The sequence below is a fragment of the Enhydra lutris genome, unplaced genomic scaffold (assembly GCF_002288905.1).
Source record: "Enhydra lutris kenyoni isolate GAN:26980312 unplaced genomic scaffold, ASM228890v2 scaffoldscaffold36, whole genome shotgun sequence".
NCBI classification, from domain to species: domain Eukaryota; kingdom Metazoa; phylum Chordata; class Mammalia; order Carnivora; family Mustelidae; genus Enhydra; species Enhydra lutris.
In genome coordinates this window covers 690,247-713,440 of record NW_019154120.1, presented here as the reverse complement: position 1 = coordinate 713,440, position 23,194 = coordinate 690,247, and the positions used below count along the sequence as shown (strand labels likewise).

Genomic DNA, 23,194 nt, shown 5'->3' with positions numbered 1-23,194 from the left:
TGCGGCCGCTTGTGCCCCACGTGTCTCAGACCAAGGTAGATTAGTGAGTTGTTCGCACAACCTGAGGAGGGATTAACCTTTCCCAAGATTTGCTTGATTTCATTTTTACAGTTTGGTTGGTACGTAATAGAAAGGTGCTTTTGGATCTCTAATCACTTCTGTTCACGGAGGACGAGACCACTCACTGAGGCTGAATGTGTGCCCTGGGGCGCCCCGAGCAGGACTCAGACCCGGGCCGGCTGGACCCTGAGCGGTGTCTGCGCAGATTCCGGACAGAGCTCCTGCCAGGGGAGTTTCCGCAGCCGGAGACAGGCAGTTCTTCCTCCGCTAACACAGGAGGAGAGGCGTGTGAGCCCAGGAGGGCCCCTGCACGCGTGGCTGGGTCTGCCTTCAGGGGCCAGTGTTCATGCATATCTGTGCCACCAAGTACAATGAGCCCCTCACTGCGTCTGTCCAAGCTGAGGTCTGGGGCCCTGAGAAGCACCACATCCAGGAGCTCGTGGTCTATGCACAGTTCCCACCGCGTCTCAGTCATTTTATTGACAGCTTCTGTGCTCATTCTGTGGGGTTCTGCCTTATCAAGCTGCGCCGCTTGGATACAGAGCTCTGACCTGCGCGCACAGGGCGTGCTGACCTTCACAGGCCCCATGGGGGAAGTTCGCAGTTCCCGATGCAGGAGAGCAAACAGCCCCCTCTGTACCTTTCACTGTGTAAACTGCTGGTTATATCACATAAAATAGTGGAGAGATGTCAGCAAATCTAGCTACAGAGGAAACCTTTCATGTTTATATCAAAAAATTAAATTCTCTTTTAAAATATTCTAATAAAATTAGCCACATTCCTAATTGCATGAGTTTTATCAAAGACCAAACACCTGCTGGTGTCCAGGCAGAGCAACGCGTTTGGCACATACGCACGGGGATGTACACGTGTTTCCCCTGAAACCTCCCGCCCTTTTGAAACCCAGCACCACTCGCAGGGACACCTGTTAGGTCTGAGCCGGTATTTCCCAGGAAGGTGGTGGAGTGGCCGCACGTGCCTTGTGGCCTGTGTCCCTTTTGAAAAGTCGTCACTCAAGTCTAGGTGGGCATGGCTCAGATCTCAGATACTCTGCAGGTCACTGTGGCAGGCGCCCTGGGGCATCTGTTGCGCAACAGCTCGTCCCTCCTTGGCGGTACTTCTGACGTGCCTCTGAGGCCCCAGGTCGCGGGCAGAGCTTCGGACTCTGGTCATTTGCCGCTGACCCTTGAACGCTGCGGAGTTGGGGCACCCACCCCCTGCACAGACATCTGCATATCACTTTTGACTCCCCAAACACCCAGGGACTAGAGGCCTCTTGGTGACCAGAAGCCTCACCCACCCCGGAAACGCGGACTGCGTTACACGTGCTCTGTGCTGTGTTCTTACCATAAAGCAGCCGGAGGGAAAAAGTTAAGAAAATCACAAGGAAAAGCAAATACATTTACAGTACCATATTTATTAAAATATTAAAATACCATATTTTTTAAAAATGCACATTAGCAGACCCGCACAGTTCAAACCCATGTCAAGGGTCACCTGTCCGCTACCCAGCACAGCTAACCCACAGCGCGGACTCGTGGGAAGCCTCGAACCATTCGCACTGTGTCGTGTGTAACTGGCGACCGCGTCTGCCCTGTGTGACGGACACACGGCACCACACAAGAGGGTTGATGCCAGGTGTGACCACACGGGTCCGGCGCCCATCATGCCCAAGGCCCCACCTGACAAGCACTGCCGTGGACCAGCCCTGAGCACCAGCAGGCCAGTGCGGCTGGCGGATGGCGTGTCTCCCTCTTGGGTGTGGAGGGAACGCAGGCCGAGTTCTTCCATCACGGACACGTCCGGTGGCCCCATCGCCGTTGTGAAAGTGAAGGCTGTTGCCTGAAAGCCACTCTGTGTGTCCCTCTTGGACGGACCGACGTGGCGTCTCCAGAAGGGGTCTGCGGGCTGGTGAACCCCGGCCCCAGCTGAGAGAAACCGTCCTTTCTCACCTGGAGAAGCTACGGGGTAAACACAGGAGTGTTTGTTCCTGAGAAATAAGGACGTGAAGGGAGTCGTTCCCACGACAGAGAGTCTCTGTCCCGGTGCCTTCCAGCATTCACTGATGTGCACCGTGCACCAGGAGCCGGGGAGCTCGTGGCTGTGCCCTAAAGGTCAGCAGAGCGTGAGTGGGGGCCCCGCTGCTCTGGGCCTGGTGCACACGGCGCACAGGCAGGAAGGCAAGTCTTAGGCCAGTTCGTGGGCTTGGGGCCTGGGGGTCTTCTAGAAGGTACCCATAACCAGCCGTTTGGAAATCTGTGAGTCACGCGTGTTGTCCCCCTCTGCTAACTAAGCTACTCCACTGTTTACCCTAGGGAAGATCCTTGTCCTTCAAGACCTTCCTCGTCTGGGTGTTGGTCAGTGTTTACCAAGGTAAGGCGGGCCGGATGGAGGGTTTCTGGTCTCCTGCCAGCGGTGGCCTTTCCCCCGCTCGGCTGAAGTGCAGAGGCTTCGAGTTTCGTCGATGCTGTGTTTGCCCCGGGAACCGAACCGGTGCTCTAGCAGCCGGCCGGCCGGGCCCTTCACAGTGCAGCGTAACGGGTGGTTGGTTGGTTACTGATGCACGTCTTTAATTAAACATTAATCTGGAGACATTTTACCAACCGTGTACCACGTCATGTCCCACCAAGTGCTTTCCGTTCACGGAGCGATGTCCAGACCGTGAGAAACCTCACTTAGGTAAACAGAAGTCAGTAGCCGTCTGGCGAGTGTTCCAGATAAACGAGAGGTTGCTAAAAGTGAATTAGCCGATGAGGTAGATCACATCGAAAACACAGTTATGCTGATTGAAGATGGCCTGGTCTTCAAGTACTAAAAAGTTCCTAAGCCTCTCTTTGGTGCCACGTCTTCTTTTATTCATAATCCAGAGTTTAAATAAATCGTTTGTCCACACAGAGTGGGGGGTATGCGTGATCCCGCATTTCCGAGTGTGATGTATGTTGGCTGGCGCGGTCTGTCCTGTTTGCGCAGCTGGCTGGTAGGGTGCCGGGTCCCGCCCTCTGACAGCCGCGGGTCCCTGTGCTCCTGTGTTGCAGGCGGCATCCTCATGTACGGGGCTCTGCTCCTGTTCGAGTCAGAGTTTGTGCACGTGGTGGCCATCTCCTTCACGGCCCTCATCCTCACCGAGCTGCTCATGGTGGCCCTGACCGTCAGGACGTGGCACTGGCTGATGGTGGTGGCCGAGGTCCTCAGCCTGGGCTGCTACGTGGCCTCCCTCGCTTTCTTAAACGAGTATTTTGGTAAGTTACCATGGGAATCCTTCTTGTCTGTTACTCATTTTTATACATTTGTTTGTGATTTTTTTTTAAGATTTTATTTATTTATTTGACAGAGATCACAGTAGGCAGAGAGGCAGGCAGGGGTGGGGGGGACGCAGGCTCCCTGCTGAGCAGAGAGCCTAATGTGGGGCTCCATCCCAGGACCCTGGGATCACGACCTGAGCTGAAGGCAGAGGCCTTAACCCACTGAGCCACCCAGGCGCCCCTTTTTATTACTTCTTGATACACTGTCTTAAATTACAAACCATAGTAAAACCCACATCGGAAGGCTTTACTACACAAAAAGCTTATTTTTATGGAAAGGTAAAACTTTTTTTGACAAAAAAATTTTTTTTACAAAAAAAGTTTTACGAAATTCAGATTGTCACCCTCTTGGCTTTTCAAAAGTTTATATTGAAGGTTGCCGTTTCCAAAAATTCCTTCCACAAGAGCTGCATTATTTGTCCTTTTTCCTAATTGACAAGCTCCCCAGATGGAGTCGAGGCCTGCCTTTGGACACGGAGGCCACGGGACAGCACGCTGGTGGCCTCCGCCCCAGCAGCATCTTCAGTGTGTCAGAAGCATCATGGGCACCGTGGCAGGGTCACTGTGTGCACATCCCAGCTCCACTATCACCAGTCCAGTGACCTTGACAGAGTGGCCTCACAGAACCTGTTCCAACACGTGGCTGCTGGGCCACACTCAGACTGTGGCTGTGGTTGCCACCAAGCTCGTCCGTGTCACCCTGTTGTACAGAGCGGAGGGAAAGTGGGCCAGACTTCGCCCTTATCTGCAAGCTCATGTGACCTGTCCACGCTCCTTCCCTCAAAACCTGGGGCCCACTGGCCACGGGAGGAGCTCGCTGTGCACAGAAGCCCCGCGCAGCCTGCTCTGGCCCAGCGTCCCCGCTGGCCCTGGTCTGCGTTCCTCTCAGCCGGCTGCCCCCTGTCCCTGCCCCAAGCCTTTCCAGCCAGAGTATGTTAGTCACACTGTTCGCTGTCCCAGCGTTGACCCATGTGGCCCACGGGAGCGCAGACGATCTTTTCAGGGTTTTTAGAATTAGGGCAGCGAGAAGAGACGGAATATTGTCAGATGAGCCCAATGGCAACGTTCGTCCTACTGGTCGTCACCGCCAGGTGCTCCAAGGCTCCCAGAGCTGGCCCAAGCCCCCGTAGGGCGGAAACGGTCACCGTGTCCACACCGCATGAAACAAACACGGCTCGGGGTGCTTCCCTGATCTGAGGTGAAATTTCCCAGAGGATTTTCAGAAAAGGGAAAATAGCACCGTGTCTGGTGGTCTTGTCAGTGGCCGTAGTAACAGCTGAAGTGCTCACTGTCACTGCGTGGGGCTGCTTAGTCATGGGCCTTCGTTACCCTGTGGGACCAGCGCAGAGGTCCCAACCTCCACAACTTGCTGACGTTCGTGCCTCCCACGAGGGAGAGAGCCTGCTGCCCAGCGGCCAGGGAGCCCCCGTCGCCTCCAGACAGTCGCTCGTCAGGCCACTATCTGTGCAAACAAGCACTTCCTGTAAATTCACACTCTGAGTGTTAAGTTCCCGTCCCCTGCCCGGCCTCCTGTGCCGCGAGGCTCGTCTGTGAGCCTGACAGGCGTGTGCTCAGGCCGAGGGCGCTGAAGAAATGACACCCCCCACAGAGGTTCTCGCCCAGCCGCACCGTGAGCCAACAGCTGGGAAGACAGCAACAAACCCGGGGAGGGGGGCATGAAACCTCAGGCGAACGAGACAGGGGAGGTGCGTCCAGGGGCCCAGAGGGTGGGAGGAACCCTCGGGGAGAAGCATGCTAGCAAAGACATACATAGCAGGAGTCGAAAATTAAGCCAAGGGCCCTCCAGGAGAGGACCAAGGAGGCGAAGAGTCAGGTGGAGGGTGAGAACCAGCGGATTCCGGGTTCCTCCAGGAGGCCTGCCCTCTGGCCACCACGGGGTCCCAGAAAGAGAATGCACAGGAAAAACCCAGATCTGAAGTCTGCGTGTCTGCAGGGAAGAGCGCCTGCCGGGGACAGTGACCGACTCACGCCAAGACCCAGCTGCATCAGAGGCTCCAGGCGCCCTCAGGGGTGAAGACAACCCGGGGAGCTCCAGGGAGAAGCCAGAGGAGCGGCCTCGGCTGGGGGCTGGGCCTCAGGCATGGGAGTGCGCCTGGAGGAGGTGTCCTGGGGGCGGGGGGGAGGTACCCCAGGTGCAGAGGGCAGTGTCCTCGGTGGAGCAGGAGAGAGCCTCCAGCGGGCCGTGGGGCTGAGAGGACGTGGTGTGGACACCGACTGTGAGTGCCACTTGCGGAAGCGTCCTCAAAGGAGCCCGGCTGGGCAGAAGGCGACTAATGGCAGCGGTGCCCTCGGCCCTCTGGAGTGGGCTGTCCTACAGGGCACGGACGTCATGGGTTCCTTTGCAGGAGGCCGGGAGGCTTCCAGAAGTTCTCCACGTTCAGTGGCCGCTTTGGAGCGGGTCCTACCCTGGACGAGGGTTCTGCTCTGACTTGCCCACCTTCCAATGCGGGTGGCCCTCCCTGATCGGGGCCTCACCGGAGCGTTGCTGCAGTAATTGCATCTGTGTCACAGTTGGTTTGGGGCTGTGGGAAAATCTGTCTGAAGGCCACAGCATTAACCCTTAACAAACAGTCGACATGTATTTTCTGTCACCGAGGAGCATGCCACACACGCACCGGTGGTCTCCGGGATGGTTCGTCTTCACCAGGAAGGAAAGAAGAGCCTTGCGCTTCTGTTACCTGTGGTCACGCAACGTGCCGGGTGAACTCTGCGGGCGAACACGGATGGTAACGCCCAGCAGCTGTACCGGGAAAGCGTCTCCTTCACCGCAGAACTGCAGGTCGCGAAATGCGTGTGTTTGGGCGAGTTTCAAGTGCAGGAACTGTGTATTTCCTCCTTTGTCATAACTGGAACATTACACGTGGCAGAGAAGTAAGCGCCCGTCCCACCGTAGAAGCAAAGCTTTTTCCTTCTGTCCGCTGGTGCGCGCCGCCTCTCACAGGCAGGGGCGAAGACGGACGGTGCTCGAGACTCGCCGATGGCGAGCAGCTGCCTCTGTTCCTTGCTGACTCTTCGGGGCCCAAGCACGTGGCCCCCGTGGGCTTTTACCCCCTGGGCATGGCGTGCCTGGTGAGGGCCGGTACCCGGGCCTCCGTGTGTAGCCAAGCGCGCCGTGCACCCTCCCTGCCGCGTGTCCGCCTCGGTGTCTTAGTGGTCGAGTCCCCGAGACACACTGCGGGGAGTCTCTGGGGCGGTGAAATCCAGACCCTCGGCCGCCGGCTGTGGGCAGGAGCGCACTGGGCTCACCGCGTGTAACAGCCGTGACTCCCGCAAGGGGACCCGTCCCGCCGGGCGCCCGAGGGGCAGCTGCCGCGGGAGAACCCGCTGCGGGTCGGCTCTTGCACGCGCGTCTCCCCGCGGAACTCAGGCGGCCCCGCTTTGTTCCGTGAGCGTGAGACGCGCCCGCGTGCCCAGGAGTGGCCGGTGGCGGCTTCCCCAGACGGCCGCACCCGCCCACACAGCTGGCCCGCGGGTCCCACGGGTCGCCGGTGTGGCGTCGCCTCCCCGAGCAAGCGGCCGAGCCCTGCGTGGACGTGCGGCCGCCGCGGGCGCTCGGGGTCCCTGCGCGTGTCTGACCCTCGGGTCTCTACTCCGTGGAGCGAAGCGCCGCGCCTGGGCGGCGGGTGCGGGACGGACCGCGGGAGGCCCCGCGTGGCCGGTGCCCGTGGCGGGCGGCGGGGCGGCGGGCGGCGGGGGCTGGAGGCCGCCTCTGACGCTTGCTCCTGTGTCTCCGCAGACGTCGCCTTCATCACCAGCGCGGCCTTCGTGTGGAAGGTGTCGGCGGTCACCGCGGTCAGCTGTCTGCCGCTCTACGTGCTCAAGCACCTGAAGCGCAAGCTGGCCCCGCCCAGCTACTCCAAGCTCTCGCCCTAGTCCCAGCGCGCGGGGCCTGCGGGGCGCGGGGCGGGGGAGGGCGGGGGCCGCGGGGGCCGCGGGGGCGGCCGTGCGGGGCGGGGCGCACAGCCGCGTTCTGTCTTGTGTCTGTCCGCTGCTCACAATTGAATTTTCCTGTCGAACCGCCTACGTGTCCGTGGAAGCGGCGCGGGTCCCCTCCCCGGGGCGTGCTCCTGAGCCCGGGCGCGGGGCTTCCCCGTTCGCAGCCTGAGCGGCGCGCGGAGCGCCCCCTGCTCCGGGGCAGCGGCCGCCGCGCGTGGAGCCCGGGGTCCGGGTCGCCGTCCGCGCGGGTGACACGGGCCCGCGAGCTCGCGCGCCGCATGCCCCGCCTCGGCCCGGCGTTCCCGCCTCGGCCGCGCGCTCCGTGAGCCCCGTGAGCCGGCTCGGCCGGGTCGGGCACGCGGGGCGCACCCCGGGGTCCCTGGTCGGACACGGCGCGCATCAGCGCCCGCGCTTCCCCGGAGCGTGGGGCGACTTCCTCCCGGTCGGCTGAGGCGGGGGCCGCGGCCCCACAGCCCGCGCTGCGCAGCTCGGCCTCCGCAGGATGATGCGCGCCCCCCAGTTCCGGGGCCGCGCAGCCCGTGCGGGGTCATCGGGCCGAACGCGGTGCGGTGTGCGCAGCGGCCTCCGCGGGTCCCAGGGGCCTGTGCACCTGCCGCCCGCCAGGTGGCGCTGTTGCCCCCGCCCCGTCCCGAGGCCCCGCCCACCGCGCGGTGGATGCGCGCGCAGCGGCCGGCAGGAGGGACGGCTGCACGCGGGACGGCGGCACGCGGGGTCCGGGCACCGAAGCCCCGCGGGTGCTGCCCGGCGGGCGGGCGGCGTGTCCCCGAGCGAAGGGCCGGCCGTAAGACGCGCCGCGAGGCCCGCGGCAACACGTGGTCGGCGACCCCGAGAGACGAGCAGCCGGGAAGCGTCGGGAGGAGACGCGACCAGACTTGACGGACTCTGCGGGGCCCGGCCGGCGGCCCTCGAGGCGACGGTCCCCGCGCCTGCCCCGCAGCCCGGCTCGCGAGCGCTGGTCGGCGGCCCCGGCGGGTGTGGCGCGCGCTGGCCCGCGGAGGTCCCTGGGTCGCGGGGCCGGGGCTCAGCGGAGGGGTGAGGCGAGGCGGGGGCCGGCGGCGGGGCGGAGGGTGGCACGCGGCGCTCAGCCGTCGGGGGTAGGGCCGCCCCGGGAGGGACGCGCGTTCTGGGCCTGGCGCCCGGCGGCCGCGGAGCTCGCTGGCGGTGCGCGGGCACGCGGAGCCTGCGGCCCCGAGGGACCTGCCGGACGCACCGTGACGCGGCTGGGTCAGCGGGTGCGCGGGGGAACAGGCTGGAGGAGGGACAGGTGCAGGTTGGACACGTGGGCGGGGGGGCCAAGTACGAGGGTGGGACCGCAGAGGCTCGGGGACCCCGGCAGGGGACTCCCACCTGCAGGAGTGGCCGGAGGTCCTGCACTTTGAGCCCCGCTGAAGGCCTTGTGGGCCCTTCTCTCCCCCTCCCCCCACAACACCGTGAAGCCCCGGAAAGGTTCTGCCATCCAGGGACACAGGTCAGGGGCTGCTACCCCGTCATCTGGGTCCCCAGACCTGCAGTTCCGCCTGCCTCGCTCACTGTCACCACAACTCCCCTGGACGCTGCAAACACAGTCCAAGGGGCTGGACCCCAACAGGCGCCACCCTTTTCCCCGACATTTCTCCAGCTCAGAGCCTGGAAAACCCACCTTGTTCTCCAGAGTTCGTGGCCTCCTGACCCCGGGACAGGGTCACCTCTCGACCCCAGCACATGCCCACCTGAGATGCACCCACAACTAGCTACCTGTGACCAGGCAGGTCATCTGCACAGCCCAGAGCCGACCAGGGCCCTGCCCTTCTCCCTCCCAGACTTTCATCCAGGACAGCCGGGTTCTGTCCTGGGATTTCTCCGTGGAAATGGAGGAGAAGCAGGTCAGCACTGGCCCTACTCTGGTCTTTGTGGGGAGAAGGAGACCCTGAGTTTAGGGCTGCTCGGGAGTAGGCAGACCACAGCTGTCACATCCTGTCCCCCATCCAGTTCTCTAAGGTGGCCCTCAGGTCCTCAGAGGTGGTGGCCTTGTCCACATCCCAAGACAGCAATGGTCACCTGATGCCTCTGAAAACATTGGACAGACAGCGTGGGAGGGTGGAGAAACAGGCACGAGGAGGTTTAAAGCCTCGGAGAGGAGCACGCTCCTTCTTGGAGTTGACTGGGATCTGACGTGCACGGGACACCTGCCTGCTACCCTCCCCAGACTGTGGGTGAGGACCTGAGGGTCACCGTGTTGCCCCCCCCCCACCCCCGACCAGGGGAACAGTCAGGCTCTGTTCCTGCCAGTGCCAGCCCCCGTTCCAGCATGGAGACGCCTGAGCAGACAGAGGCCAGCGGGACAGGCCTGGAGCACCCTCCATCCCAGGACCCAGGCCTTCGATGGGAAAGGTCCCTGGTCACCCTGTGTCCTGGGAGGACTCCTGCTGTGGTCACCTCCGGGAGGGTCCCCACGGGCTGGGGCTTTCCTGCAGCTTCTCTCCCTAAAGCTTTTGTCTTGGACTCACTCTTGCCTTTCAGAGAAGCTGCAGGACGGCGCAGCTCCCCTTTTCTCCCACACACCCCCTGGGCCGAGGGGCTCCGTGCTGCGGCCTCCCCCACAAGGGTGGTGGATGCCCCCATCTCCCAGTGATGTCTGCTCTGTCCCAGGTCCCAGAACTCAGGCATTTGGCCTTCAAGTCTCTGGGTCCCTCTGTCCCTGCCCCACCAAGCACCGGGTGGAGGTGTGCTGTGACTCGTTGGGAAGGACATGTGGCACGCGTTTGTGTCCTTAGGGAGTGTCTGTGGCTGCTGCCAAGGGTCGTGACCATCTGGGAAGGGAGCCGTGTGCTCCCATGTGCTCTGGGCCAGCGAGTCAGATGTGGCTCTAATCCACATCCCCCTGTCCCCAGACACAGGAAACTGGCACCTGGTGGGGCCATTGGGTGTAATTTCAGAAGATTCCAGAAGGTGGTGCTGGAAGCTAAGAAATGCCTCCCTGCCGGCTGGCACCTCTGGTCAGTCGGGCTGATTCTCGGCTTGGGGTCAGCAGAGAACACAGCTCTTGGAACAGGGACCCCGTCCCAGTACTGAGGACTCCCGCTGCGGCCCATGGACGTCTGTGTGCATGTGGTGCCTATTTGGCCTGAACGGGAAGCCATGGACCCTATTCCTAGGTGAGAGGCAGGCCTCCCCTTCGGGCAGGGGTCCCTGGGGCCCACGGAGGCTCCCGTGAGGGCTCACCCAGGCCCGCAGCCCCCCCCCCCAAACAAAACCTCCTGCAGGGCCCGGAAGGTTCTGGAGGCCCAGCTGCCCTCCAAGGTCTGCGGCCCTCAGATGTGAGGGACCAGAACGGGCCTGCGTCCTTCCTTCTGAGTCCTGAAAACACTCTGAAGTAATTGCAGAATTTTCCAGGTTTCGCAACCCAGCCGCTAGAAAGAACCCAGGAGCGCCGGAGCGACACCCCGCTCTCTCTGGGGTCCCATGCGCCCGCAGCTGCGGCCCCCACGCTGCTTTCCACGTCACCCGCGGTCCAGCGGGCGCACACCCGTGGGCACCAGCTCTGCGAACACTGAGCCGGGAACAGCAGCACGGAAATTCCCACGGGCTCCGCGCTGTGAACCAAGTGCCGCTGAGACAGGAACGCCTGGGGCAGCGGACACGGACCAAGCAGGGCCTGGGGCACCGGTGAGAACCAAGCCGTCCAACCCCAGCCCTGCGGCCCTCCCCTGCTCAGTCCTACCCCTGCAGACCTGGCTGGGGCTCAGAGCCCACACCGACCCCCTGGAGGTGGGGAAGCGCCTGGCTCCAACGCTCTCAGGACGCTGCCATCCTTGGCCATCCTGGAGCACACTGTGTCCACTCTGTCGAAAGCCAGCACCCCAGCCAGGAGGCCCATGCCCGTCTCTGGAGCTCCACCATCCGTCGAAGCAGGCAGATGGCCCGTTGGGGCTGGAGGGGCGCCCGGGGCTCATGGTGGGTCCTGGGCCTTCAGAGCCAACAGGCGGCACACGTGCTTCAAGCAAAGAAGACAGAAGGCCCAGACCCACTAGGGGTGCAGTCATGGGTTCCAGCACCTGCAGTTATGTGCCCCAGGCACCGTTGGGGACCAGAGTACTCAGGGCCCTGCCGGAGAAGATCCCGGCTCACTCGGGTACAGCAGATGGGTCCCCTCACCCCATCCACACACGGCTGAGCTATCAGCAGGGCTGAGCACCTGCCCTCAGCATAGCCCAGAGCCAGAACCCCCAGTTCCCAGTGTGGGCCCCCCCCACCATCCTGCCAGGGCCACCAAAATGCCTAGGAAGCAGCAGACTCGTCCACTCAGTTCTGGGTCCCAGACATCTGAGGTCAAGGTGCCCAGGGCCACGCTCCCTCAGGAGGCCCAGGCCACACCTGTCCTGCAGCTTCAAGGTCTGGTGCTGGGGGCCTTCGTGGGCTTGTGACCTCGTGACTCCGTGCCTCTGTCCTCATGCGTGTGGTCTCCCGACTATCTGTGTCCAGTCTTCCCACCAGATGGGGACACCAGTCACTGGCAGGAGGGCCCAGGACAGACCCATCTTAGCAAATTCCATCTACAAAGTTCCTCTTCCAAGACCATCCTGTCCCGAGGTTCTGGGAGACACGAATATGTGGGGACACCACATGGCCCCATACAGTGGGGTTAGGGGTAGGATCCCTTAACAGAACTGCTTAGATAATAACTCATGTCAGCCAGGCAGCTCCTTCCCTCCTGTACCTGAAGGGATGGAGGTGCCACCAGCCCAGCAGGAGGATGGTCTCTGCGTCTCAGTGGGACATCGCTTGCTGTGCTCCGGCTGTGTCTGTCCCCCTGCCTGAGCTCAGCCAGGCCACCTGCCCCCAGGGTTCAGGCCTTTGAGAAAAGTAAAACGTTTGCACGTTTCCGTGGAGTCACAGATTTAAAGCGTTGGTGCTGGACATCGTGGTGTGGTTTGGGTGAACCCGGATCACTGGGCAGCGCCTGCACAGACACCGTCCGCACACAGGATTTTTGTCACGTGTCCACCTGGCTCCGGGGCACCTGGACAGGGTCTCAGGCATCTTTCTGTCCTGAGTCGCACTGTCTTGTTGCCGTGACTCAGTCTCTCCCCATGGCTCCCGAGGTGCGGGCAGGATTCTCTGAGCGTCTGAAGGCTGTTGTCATGAGAACAATTTGGGGGCCTTGCCCAGAAGGGGACACTGTGATGGTTACAGTTTTCCTCGAAGTAGAGCTGAAACTGGCCACGCCACAGAGCTCACCTTTCCTGGGTCCCCTGAGCAAAGCCCTGGGTTAGGGCCCCCCGTCCCGCCTGGAGGGCTCCACGCCGCCAGGGTCGTGGGCGAGGCACACCTGCTCCCGTGGGAGTGTCCTGCATCCTGGGCAGGTTCTGTGGAGAAGGCCCAGCTCGTGTCGTGAGCCCCGCACCTTCACCTTCCGATGACGCATCCAACTCCGACATCCCTCTGGTGTGCTTTTAATTGTACTTCTCTGTGTTTCCCTCAACAGTCCATTTGTCGTCCCCCAAGTTGGGAAGCTAACGTTACCCGCCTATAGATGCTGGCGGGGAGGCTGCCAGTTTCCCTGCTTGAAGTGGTCACTGATAAGTGCACAGTCGGCACCATCGCCGGCGTGAGCCCCACGGCCCTCCCCTTCCAGACCCATCCCGTGTTCACCGCCGGCCTGGGTCGGACCGCTTTCCCTTTCTCCGTGGAGTCCCACACGCGGGGCTCAGACGTGTAGGTGCCCTGGGCTCCGGAGGGCCGAGCGTACCAGCTACAGACCCCCCAGACCTTCCTGTCCCTCTGCCGACCTGTGTCCTCGGGCCGTGAGCCCCGGGCCGGCCTCGCAGGGGCCGGATCCCCTCAGCCGGTGCCCACGAAACCTGGCAGGGGAGGGGGAGGGAGGCCCTGGGGGAGACGCAGGCCGGACCCACGGGAGAACAGAGGGGTTTGCCGTCTCCCCTCGCCACAACCCCGTGGAGGTCGGAGGTGGACCTGGGCCTTCCAGCAGCTATGACAGGGCGACTGTAGAAAACACGTTTAACCGAGCCCCGGGGAGAAGCAGGGTCCTGATCTCCTATCGGGTGGTTCTCAGTCTCCTGCAGCCGGAACAGAGTCACGGTCCATCCCGGAGGTCAGAGGTCCAAATGGGTTTCTCTGGGTGACAGTCCAGGAGCGGGGAGGTCAGGTTCCTTCTAGAAGCTTCCGAGGAGAACTTGTCCCCACCGTCTCCATGTCCCCAGACCCCAGACACCCCCACCCTCCCCAACAGCCCATGGCATCCTCCAGCCGCCTGCCTCCGTCCTCAGGAGCCCCATGCTGGCCCCCGCCTCCCTCTGTCCCGGACCCTGGCGGCACACTCCCAGCTCCGGGCCCGCCTCGGTCCTCCTGCCCGAAGACTCCAGGGCGAGGTCAGTCCCCGCCGTGGCTCCTGGAGCTTTGCTCCTCACACTTCCACAGACCATCACCCAAGCGCCTGGCATGTGCCAGTAAGGCCTTACCTTGGCCCCGGCATCGGGGTCCCATGGACCCCCAGCTGAGATGCCTGCTTGGCCTCCCCCTTGGACCGCACGTGGCATAAAGCCAGAGCCTGGCTGCTCCCGGCCCGCCCGCAGGGGCACACGTCAGCAGGGGAGCCACTGCTGCTGGGACTGGGGCCACTGCACATAAGAAGCAGCCCTTTCCCCCACGGAGCACCTTCCCACGGGACAGCAGTGCGTCCCGCCGGGGGGGGGGGCTGCTGGGGACCCCCTCACAGGATGGCTCCCGGCTGACCACCAAGCACCCCAGTGGTGTTGGAGCAGCAGCAAGACCAGCATGGGCTGCATGGCAGGGATGTGGGCACTGGGACAGAACCCACGTGGGGACAGAGAGGAGGCCCGGGAACACCCTGTCCAGGGACCTGCTGTTGCTGGGAAGAAACTCAGCCCAGGCGGCCGTCCTGCACTTGGTGCCTGCCGAGTGGGATGCGGCCAGGAGCCAGCCCTGCAGACCAGCAGGGTGGGGGCAGGAGAGGACCCGGGGCACAGGGACAGCAGGGGCTGTGGTGGGTGGCCCCTCACAGATCACTCCGTAACTCAGGGCCAGAGGGGCTGTCACCTTTGTGGCCATGTTGGGGGGCTGTACGGCCTATGATTCTGCCCCCTCTTGCTGAAATGCCTCAGACTGACACAGTGCACCGTCTCCCCCAAACCCTCACCCCTTCCTACCACCTGATGCACGGGATTCTCGCTGTGGCTTTCATGCTCTCTTTGGCCCCCCTTAGGCATCCCCCACCCCAATTTGTGACAAAATGAGAAGGAACACAAATAGAGGTGACGCGTGTCTGCTTCCCCATGAGCCAAGTCGGGTGTCGGGATCAAGGCGCCCAGGGGTGGGTGGGCGGGGGACAGGTGGGAAGGTGCTGACACGGAGCTCAGGGTGTGGGTGCGAGGCCGCGTGCAGGGAGACCCAAACACCGAAGTCTGGCCAAGGGCAGGGGCCGCAGGAGGCTAACAAGGACCAGGACCCACGGGGACCCCGACGGCACCCCGGACCACTGGCACCCGCCTGCGGGCGCGTCCTCTGGAGGAGACAAAAGCAGGGTCTCGGGGCTCCCTGTACCCCACAGCCCGCGGCCCTCCACGGACCAGCATGGGAGCAGCAGGACACATGCTGCGGGATCCAACTCAGCCTGAAACGGGACGGCGCAGCGCTGTAAGGGTGCGGGGCTAAGGATGTGCAACAAGGGTCGAGGGCCAAGAAGTGGAGAGCAGGGGCTGGGGGCGCTAGAGTTTGGGGGACAGTGTTGGTTCGCAGAGGGCAGGGCTTCTGTGCACCCTGCCCAGCAACACCAATGGTTTCAATGCCACGGAGCTGTACCCACAAATGGTGGTCAATTTTTATGTGCATTTTACCACCATTTTAGAAAACAGCCCCTGAGGGGCATGTGGGGTCCTGAGGCCCCGCAGGATAGGGTCCCGTGGCTGTCCCCTCACCCCGCCCAGAGCCCAGCTCCCCGGGGCTCGGAAAGGATCGATTCTCCCTCCCGGGCGCTGCCCACCCACCACCGCTGGCTCGCGGGGGCCCTCAAGGCCAGGGGCCACGGCCACAGCCCCAGGCTCGCCGGTGGCGGGTGTGAGATGGCTTCGGCGCTGAAGGGCTCGTGCCCAGTGCTGCTTCCTGTGTCCGGGAGGACAGCTGAAGCAGGCTGGTGCGGACCTGCTGTGGCCGGGCGTCCCGCGGCTCTCACGCAGCATCTTGACGAGTTGTGCGTAGGTGAGTCAGATGCACATGGGTTAAGTTTCCCTTGAGATTCAGTCTGGTTTAAAAATTCATGGAAAAAATGCCTGGCAAAGCCTGTTTAGAACTTTACTGAACCAAAACCACTTTAACAATAGTTTGGGGAGCGGCGTGAACCCAAGCGGAGGCTGGGAGGGTTCCACTTGGTTCCCGGGGGCGGGGATGGGAGCCAGGACGCTAGAGGGGCTCTCCCGCGGGGGAGGGGGTCCTGCAGATCCTCCCGCATGAGGACGGCACCACACACAAAAAAGGAAGTCATTTACAATCAAAAAAGGAAAATAAGGCAAGCTTCCCTGTTCAGCCTGCGGATATAAATGACTCACCTCGGTTGCTGCTCCCTAAGCAGATGGAGGCAGCCAACTAATGTAAGGAAAGTGTTACAATGTTGCCACTAGAAAACACTGTGAATTCACAGGTGCAAGCCCCAAGTGCTGCCAGAAACCAAAGACGTTACCTACTTCCCACCCACCAGGTCCGCGGTGTGAGGAAGGGATCTGGAAGCCCACCAGAGCCTTTTCCCTGGATGCGGCCAGAAGCACAAGGCCCTGGGGCACGCGGAACAGAGAAGGCTGAGGCCCACGGAGCCCAGCGCCTTCCCCCTGCTGCTCACAGATGCCTCCAACATCCTGGAAATTAAGCCAAGCACAAGAGTGAGCCACCTCTGGTTGCCCGCGGTCCCAGGCTGGCTGGGAGAGAGAGGACCTAGGGGACCGCGGGGTGGGCTCAGGGCAGGAGCCGCATTTCCACGCAGGCGCGGGAGCTCGGGCCGTGTTTTACCAACTGGTACAGCTAGACCCACACAAGCCACGTGTCTGCTCTGCCCAAGAGAAGTCCAGGAGCCACGTGAGGCTCCTTGCTGAGTGGGCTGTGTCAGACCCAGGTGGGCACAGCCCCGCAGGGCAGGGCCGCCTGGCGTCCACACCGCCTATCTCCTGCCACTTTGGGGCACTGTGCATCCTTCGCCCACTTCTGAAGCAGGGCCCCCATCCCCGGGACCGGCCACAGTCACTTGCTGTGTCTTTCGCCGGTGGCTCTTCCACAGCCTGGGACTCCAGCAGCCATGACAGAGCCCAAATCAGACCAGACAGAGCAAAAGGGAAGTTGTCTTCTCAACCCCGGGGCCATACTCGAGAATAGGCCTTTGGGCCCCGCTTAATCTGGATGCTCAAACGGCGCGAGTTCCCCTCTGGACTTGCTTTTTTCCGCATGGGCCTTGGCCGGCAGGCCCTTCCACAGGCGGTGACATGGAGCCACGGGCTCGCGCCCCCCCCCAGGGCCATCTTTCCAGTCGGTGCAGGAAGCCTGTAGGGAATAGGAGGGGGGACCCCGTGACCCCACAGGGACTGTGTGCCAGGCCTCCAGGTCCCTGGGCAGAGGGCCGTGCTGGTGTGGCACTGGCGGCGATGGCTGGCCCGGCAATAAAGGTCATGGTGGAGGCAGAGGTGCATAGCTGGGGTGTCTGGGGAGGGCTGGGAAGGGTACAAGTGTTGAAGGGATGGGGTCAGCCCAGCAGGGCGTGGGACGGCATCCTGAAGAAAATAAAAAGCACGTGTCATTTGTGCTGGTTCCCTGAGAACGTGATGGCAGATCACCACGAACCAGCAGTGATGTCCACCTGTCGTGCTTCCAGAAGCCCCAGGTCACAGCCCACACGGCTGTAGGGAAGACCCTCCCCCGGCTCTTCATGGCCCCACCTGCAGGCCCATCTCGCACTCATGGCCTCTGCGTCCGTCACTCCAGCCCGGGCTCCTCGTGTGGTCTCCCTCCGGGTCTCTTCTATGACAAGCACCATGGTCACAGATCAGGGCCACCTGAGCGCGTGCTCTTAACTAATCTCATCTGCAAAGACCCTGTTTACAAACAAGGGACAGAGGCCAGGAGTAGGACTCCAGTGCATCTTTTTGGACGACACGGTTCAACCTATGACCAACATGCGGAGGGAGCTTCGCGGAGCTAAAGACCCTCCTGGCGGCTCTCGGGAGTGTGCAGAGTGGGGGGGGGGGGTCCATCCAGGCTGTAGCCGAGAAGCTGCAGGATGGGAGCCCGAGGACCTGCTCCTGGTGAAACTGAAGGACGTCGTTTAAAACAAAACAGTCCTTTCAAGCTTCTAGAAGCCTCCTAAGGGCAAACAGCAAACGAAAGGTCTATTCCAGAAAATCTACACGAACCCATTAGGAAAGGCCAGAGGCACTGGATCGGAACCTAACCGGCTCCCCCAGCTCAGCGAGGAGACCCCTCCAGAGGCTGGGGTGCTCCAGGTGCGCTGGGCACCCTGCCCCCGCCCCACCTGAGGTCTTTCCTCCCAGGAGGAGCCAGGCCTTGGGCTTCCCTGCGCTGGGCTCCCAGGGGCAAGGCCAGAGGCCGGACGCTTGGGGAGGGGGCGGACCTCACCGAAGTACTCCAGCCAGCCACTAAACAAACAGGGAAAGAGGTAACAAGCCCCAGACTGGGGCAGAATCCAAAGTTGCTACAATGCGCCCCCGAAACGCCAGTTTCTATGAGACAACTGTGAGGCATGCAAAGAAGCAGGACAGCAGGACACGCGCCAGGGGAAAGCGGAGCAGAGGGGCAGCCTGGGAGTCACCGACGCTAGGCTTCACGCCCCCCCCGAAGTGCCCCCTGCGAGCGTGTGCACAGAGCGGGACGAGAGCTTGACTCCGGGAGTGGAGGGACGCACGACGGGGATGTCACACGAACGGTGCTGTCAGTAAAGGGGCAGAAACTGGAAAAGAGCCAAAGGAAGATTCTGGAGCCAAGAAGCACCGTAGCGAGAGGAAGAGATTCACGAATGGGCAGAAGAAAGAACTGGTTTATTGGAGATCAGCCAAGATTACAGAGGCTAAGAACAGGGAGGAACATGGGCAAGAACACAGGGAGTCCGAGGGGGCGACTGCAGCCTCGGCGGTGCCGACCTGCGGCAGTGGGGGAGAGACGACAAGAACTCTGCCAGGACTGGGGGCTGATGTCACACATTTATTGCCAACAGTAGGTACCCAGGACACTTGCTGGGTGATAAACACAGAGACCCACATGTCATTGTACAAACGCTGAAAATCAGACACAGAGAAGATCTTAAAAGTAGCAAGAGAAAAACGTGTCCCTTACAAGGGACCAACAATGGCTTCTCAGCAGACGGTGCCGTGAGTGTGGCATTCAGGGTACTCGAAGGGAGCGCGCTCCTGCCAGCCAGGAATGCTACAGTCAGCGAAACTGTCTTTCAAAAATGAAGGGAATGAAGACTTTCCCAGCTTAAACACACAACAACAAAACAGAATTTGCATTCGGCAACACGACAGGGAGGTCTTCAGGCTTAAAGCAGGTGCCCCGACGGGAGACAAGGGTGCTTCTATAACGCGACAAGTGGGGGCTGGTTCTCCTTTCTTCTATAACCTACTTAGAAAGCGGTTGTATACAACAGTGTGTCTGTAACAGAGCACTGGGCCCAGAGTGGACAGGAACGTGTCATACGTGTAACGTCTTTGCCAGTAATCACACTAGGCAGTGGTGCAGCAAGGCCGAGCCCCGCTAAGGAAATGCGTGCAGGTGGGGAAGCGACACAGCGTGCTGTCAGGTCCCTGCTGGTCCCCCTGGCGCTGCATGAACAATGGCGGCACAGGGGCACGGAACCCGGCCCAGGACTCAGGTCCGAGCCACCTCGGGGGCTGAGCCGCTGGAAGCATCAAGCTGATTGTGGTTAAAATGCTGGACCAGAAAAGAGTCACGGACTTTGTGGGGGATGGTGCAGTCACCTAAGCATCTGGGTCTGGATTTTGGCTCAGGTGGTGACCTCAGGGTCATGAGATCAAGCCCAAGTCGGGCTCTGTGCTCAGCGGGTGATCTGCTCGAGATTCTCTCTCAAATAATAAATGCATTACTTATTATTATTATTATTATTTAATAATAAATTATCTCTCTCTCCCTCAGCCCCTCCCCCCTCGCATGTGGGTGCTCTCTCAAATAATAAATAAATGAAACTTAAAAAAAAATAGTCACTTAGCGTTTAAAAAAAGCAATAAAGGGGGAACAAAGAACAAAAAAGGCGTAAGCTGAAACCAAACAGTAAGACTGCAGACGTAAATCCAACTCTAGCAATAAGGACATCGAGCGTAGATCGATCCCACGAGCCAGTCAAAAGGCAGAGGCCATCAAATGGACAAAAGCAAGCAAACAAGCCCTGGCAAGCCAGCCCTGAGCAGGAGACAGGAGGTGCATTTCGGGTTCAAAGGCAAAAGGGACCGGTAGGGAGGAGACAGTGCACCTGACGAAGTGGCCGGACGGGGCCCGCAGAGGCTCATACTGATGTCAGACAAAATAGATTTTAACACAAAGAGTGCATTCAAAGACGAAGGGGGACGTTCGATGATGATGAAAGGGCCAACCTGTCAGAGAGGGGCAGCAACAGAGCTCGGCTACGTGCAACAAAGCTGAGGGAAAGAAGGGAGGAGCAGAGCGGCCTGCACCAGGAGCCCGGGAGCCAAGAGCCCGGTTCGCACGCGGCTGTAGCCAACAGACCCAATGCAGCGAGGGGGCAGGAGACCCGACCCGCCGCACAGGCCAGCAAGCCCCGCAGACATGAGTGCGCGGCACCAAGATAGCAGGATGTGCGCGCTTTTCAAGGCCACAGAAGACACCTAAGGCCATCGCAGCCGGGGCCACGACTCATGATGGGGGGGGTGGACAGGGCAGACAGGGCAGGAGCGTTGCAGGAAGGTTCTGAATATTGGCTAAATACATGTGGAGAGAGAGGACTCCAGGTCCTTGGAGGTGGGCACCAGGAACAGAGACTGGTTTCTGTGAGGAGGTCCCTGCATGTCAGCTCCAGGTGTGGACGGAGGCGGTCATCAGGTGCCATGCTGGGCAGTTTGGCTTTGACCCTGGTGCCCTGGGCAAGTGTCCAGGGAAGGGAAGTGGACCGATTCATTGGTGATTGAGCTTTTAGATCTGATGGCGGTGCCCGGACTGGGTGGGCAGGCTGAGTTTGGGCGGGAGACCAACAAGAAAAGGCCTCTGTCATGTCCCAGGGAAAGGGGGGATTACAGAGCTGCTTTGCAAGTCACAGCTGGTGTAGACTCCCAGAACCCTGAGTTCCTGGGTCTCTAAGAACACCCTACACCTGGAAGTCTGAATGTGCTGGCACAGGTGTCTAATCAAAGGGAACCCCTTCTCTCTCAACCGCAGTGACCCCTGTGAGACTTAGCTGCATTGGCGTTTTTAAAAGTCTCAGTAGTGTACTTGAAAGTAAACAACCCTCCTTAGTTCTGATCTCTTAATAAGCCAATCTCCGCGCTGTCCATTCCCCATGCACACTTCCCGGCATCTCTGATCAGCCTGGGGTGTCCTTCTCGAAGGTTAGACGGTGCTGTGGAGAAGAACCCACACCTGCCCGAGGAGGGAGGCCGGAGGCTCCCTGGTCCTCGTCAGAGAACGTGCAGCCCCTGCTCCTTCCGAGGGTGCACAGGCAAGGACAGAGTCCTCACGCTTCACGGGGGATGTCGGAGGTGATATTCGGGGGCAAGAAGGCACCTGGTTGCCAGGTGCGCAACAGGAAGAGAGTGGGGGAGGGGATGCAGGCTAGAAGACTGGCCCAGGAGCCTCTCTGCCTGGGGCAGCCTGTGCCCAAGCTGCCCCAGATCCCAGAGGATGGATTCCCCTGGGGCCAGGTGGGCCCAGCGGCCCGCGGGTCTCCCAGGCTGGAGGCCGGCAGCTCCTGCAGGGCAGCTCCAGCAGGCCGGCTCTCAGGGGTCCTCCTGACCCCGCACCGGCCGCCGGTATCAGAGGCCCAGGTGTTTGAACACAGAACCCAAAGCACGGGGACCGCCCCGGGGCTCTAGAAAATACTGAGCAGGGTGCCCGACACTCCAGGGCCCTCCCGGAAAGGGGATTTGGCTTGCAAAGGGACTTCGAAAACGGTGAGCTTCTCTGGGTGTATTCGCCCCAATAATCCGCAGAAACAACAGTAACCTAAAAATAGTCTTGTTTTCTGTCCTAAGCTCCTTTTAACTTCGTTAGTCATCACCAACCCTTAAAATAAAACCCGTGTAACGTCTCTCCTGGTAGCGCCTGTAAACACACCCCGAGGGGAGGCCGACAACCGAGAGGGGCCGCAGGGGCGCGCAGGGGCCGCGGCCGAAGGACGGAGGCCGGGGGCCCCGCGGTGGCCGGAGGAGCCGCCCGAGGCGGACACGGGGGCGCGCTGGCCGCGGAGCCGCCGCTGCCTCCGGAACTCCCTGCGCCCTGGCGCGCCGCCACCGTGGTCCCGGCAACGGCATTAAACACAGGGAAACAGACGGGGATTCCGTCACCGGGCGGGGGAAGAAGGAGGGCATTGAGCGCGGACAGGAAAAGAGCTTTTCTGGACGGAGTGAAAATTATTTATTAAAGAGGAGGCGCGGGAGGAGGGGGAGGAGGGGAAGAGACGAGGAAATGGAGGAGGAGGGGGAGGAAGAGGAGGGGGGGGGAGGGGAGGCGCGGGAGGAGGGGGGAGGCGGAGGAAGGAGATGGGAGGAGGGGAGGAGCCGGCGGGCCAGGCGGGCTCCAGGTCCAAGCGGCGCGCGTGGCAGTGCGGGAGAGGCGCACGGGAGGGCACGGGGTCACTCGCCACCAAGGCCGCCCCGCCCGCAGGACGCGCGCCCCTCCCCCTCCCAGCCTCAGCGTCTTCGCGGGGGCCCCCCCAGCCTCGGGCGTCCCGAAGGGGTCCGTCTCCCTCCAGCATCCTCGTGGGGTCCCCTGGTCTCAGCGCCCTCGTGGGGTTCCCTCCTGGGGTCTTCCAGGGCCGGGGGCGCCGCGTGGGAGAGCTGCAGGTGGGGTCACCCAGACAGTGTCCTCACAGCCCCCCAGACGCGCGCGAGCGCACGGCCCGCCCCTCCACGCCGCCCGGCATCACACGCGGGCGGAACGCGGGATCTCGGCCCCGGGTAGCCCTACAGAGGGCGAGGGCACGCGGGCGCCGCTTCCGCCGGGCACCGTCCTCGTCCTGCTATTAACGTGGCACCGACGAGCCGGCGAGACCCCGAGGGTGGGTCAACGTCGCACGGCCCCCCCCCAGGTCCCCGGGGCGCGGAGGCATTTGGGGCACCCACTGGAGTCCCGCAGGCATCCCGGGTCCCCGCGGCAGACTCCGCTTCGCCTTTGGGGTTATTTGAAACTACGTGAGGGTGTCGCGCGGCACATGTGAGATTTCCCGGCGCCAGGCATCCCCACCGCCCTAACGCTCCAGCCCCTCGCGTCCAAGGCCAACGCGAAAATTTGGTCCGGGTTTGGCAGCCGAGCTGCGCCGTGGAGAGGCAGGAGGTTTTGAGAAGAAAGTGTAAAGTGAACCGGCGGCGCTGGGAGGCTTTCCCGAAACCAGCTCCCAGTCTCAGACCCCTCCCCCATGGGTTAGAAACCCCAAAGTCGCGCCTTAAAGTGCCCCTGACCCTCCCCGACAGCCGGGCCGGCCCTGGGAGGCGGGGGCGCTGCGCCCGTGGTTCTCCCCGACCTCCCCCCGCCAGCTCACGCAACAGGCAATCTGGGTCGCTCAGATATTTAGAGTAAAAAAATGACAATAACTCCACGTCCCGGGACTGCCATGCAATCTGTTAGTAATTTAGCGGGATGGGAATTTCCTTTCTCGGGCC

The 23,194-nt window shown here is 61.7% G+C and overlaps 1 protein-coding gene across 5 annotated transcripts in view; it reads left to right on the top strand.

The window, feature by feature from the left end:
* LOC111154218 (ATPase phospholipid transporting 9B (putative)) overlaps window positions 1-7,288 on the top strand; it is a 227,591-nt gene extending 220,303 nt beyond the window's left edge. For 4 of the 5 annotated variants that reach the window (XM_022513693.1, XM_022513696.1, XM_022513697.1 and 1 more), the window contains 3 exons: window positions 2,376-2,433; window positions 3,096-3,299; window positions 3,803-4,591. In XM_022513693.1, the coding sequence (XP_022369401.1) occupies window positions 2,376-2,433; window positions 3,096-3,299; window positions 3,803-4,374 (834 nt within the window). In that variant the 3' untranslated portion in view covers window positions 4,375-4,591. Of the gene's footprint in view, window positions 1-2,375; window positions 2,434-3,095; window positions 3,300-3,802; window positions 4,592-7,119 lie in introns of those variants that run through there. The other variant, XM_022513694.1, reaches the window with a different exon arrangement.
* Window positions 7,289-23,194: the final 15,906 nt, after the last annotated feature.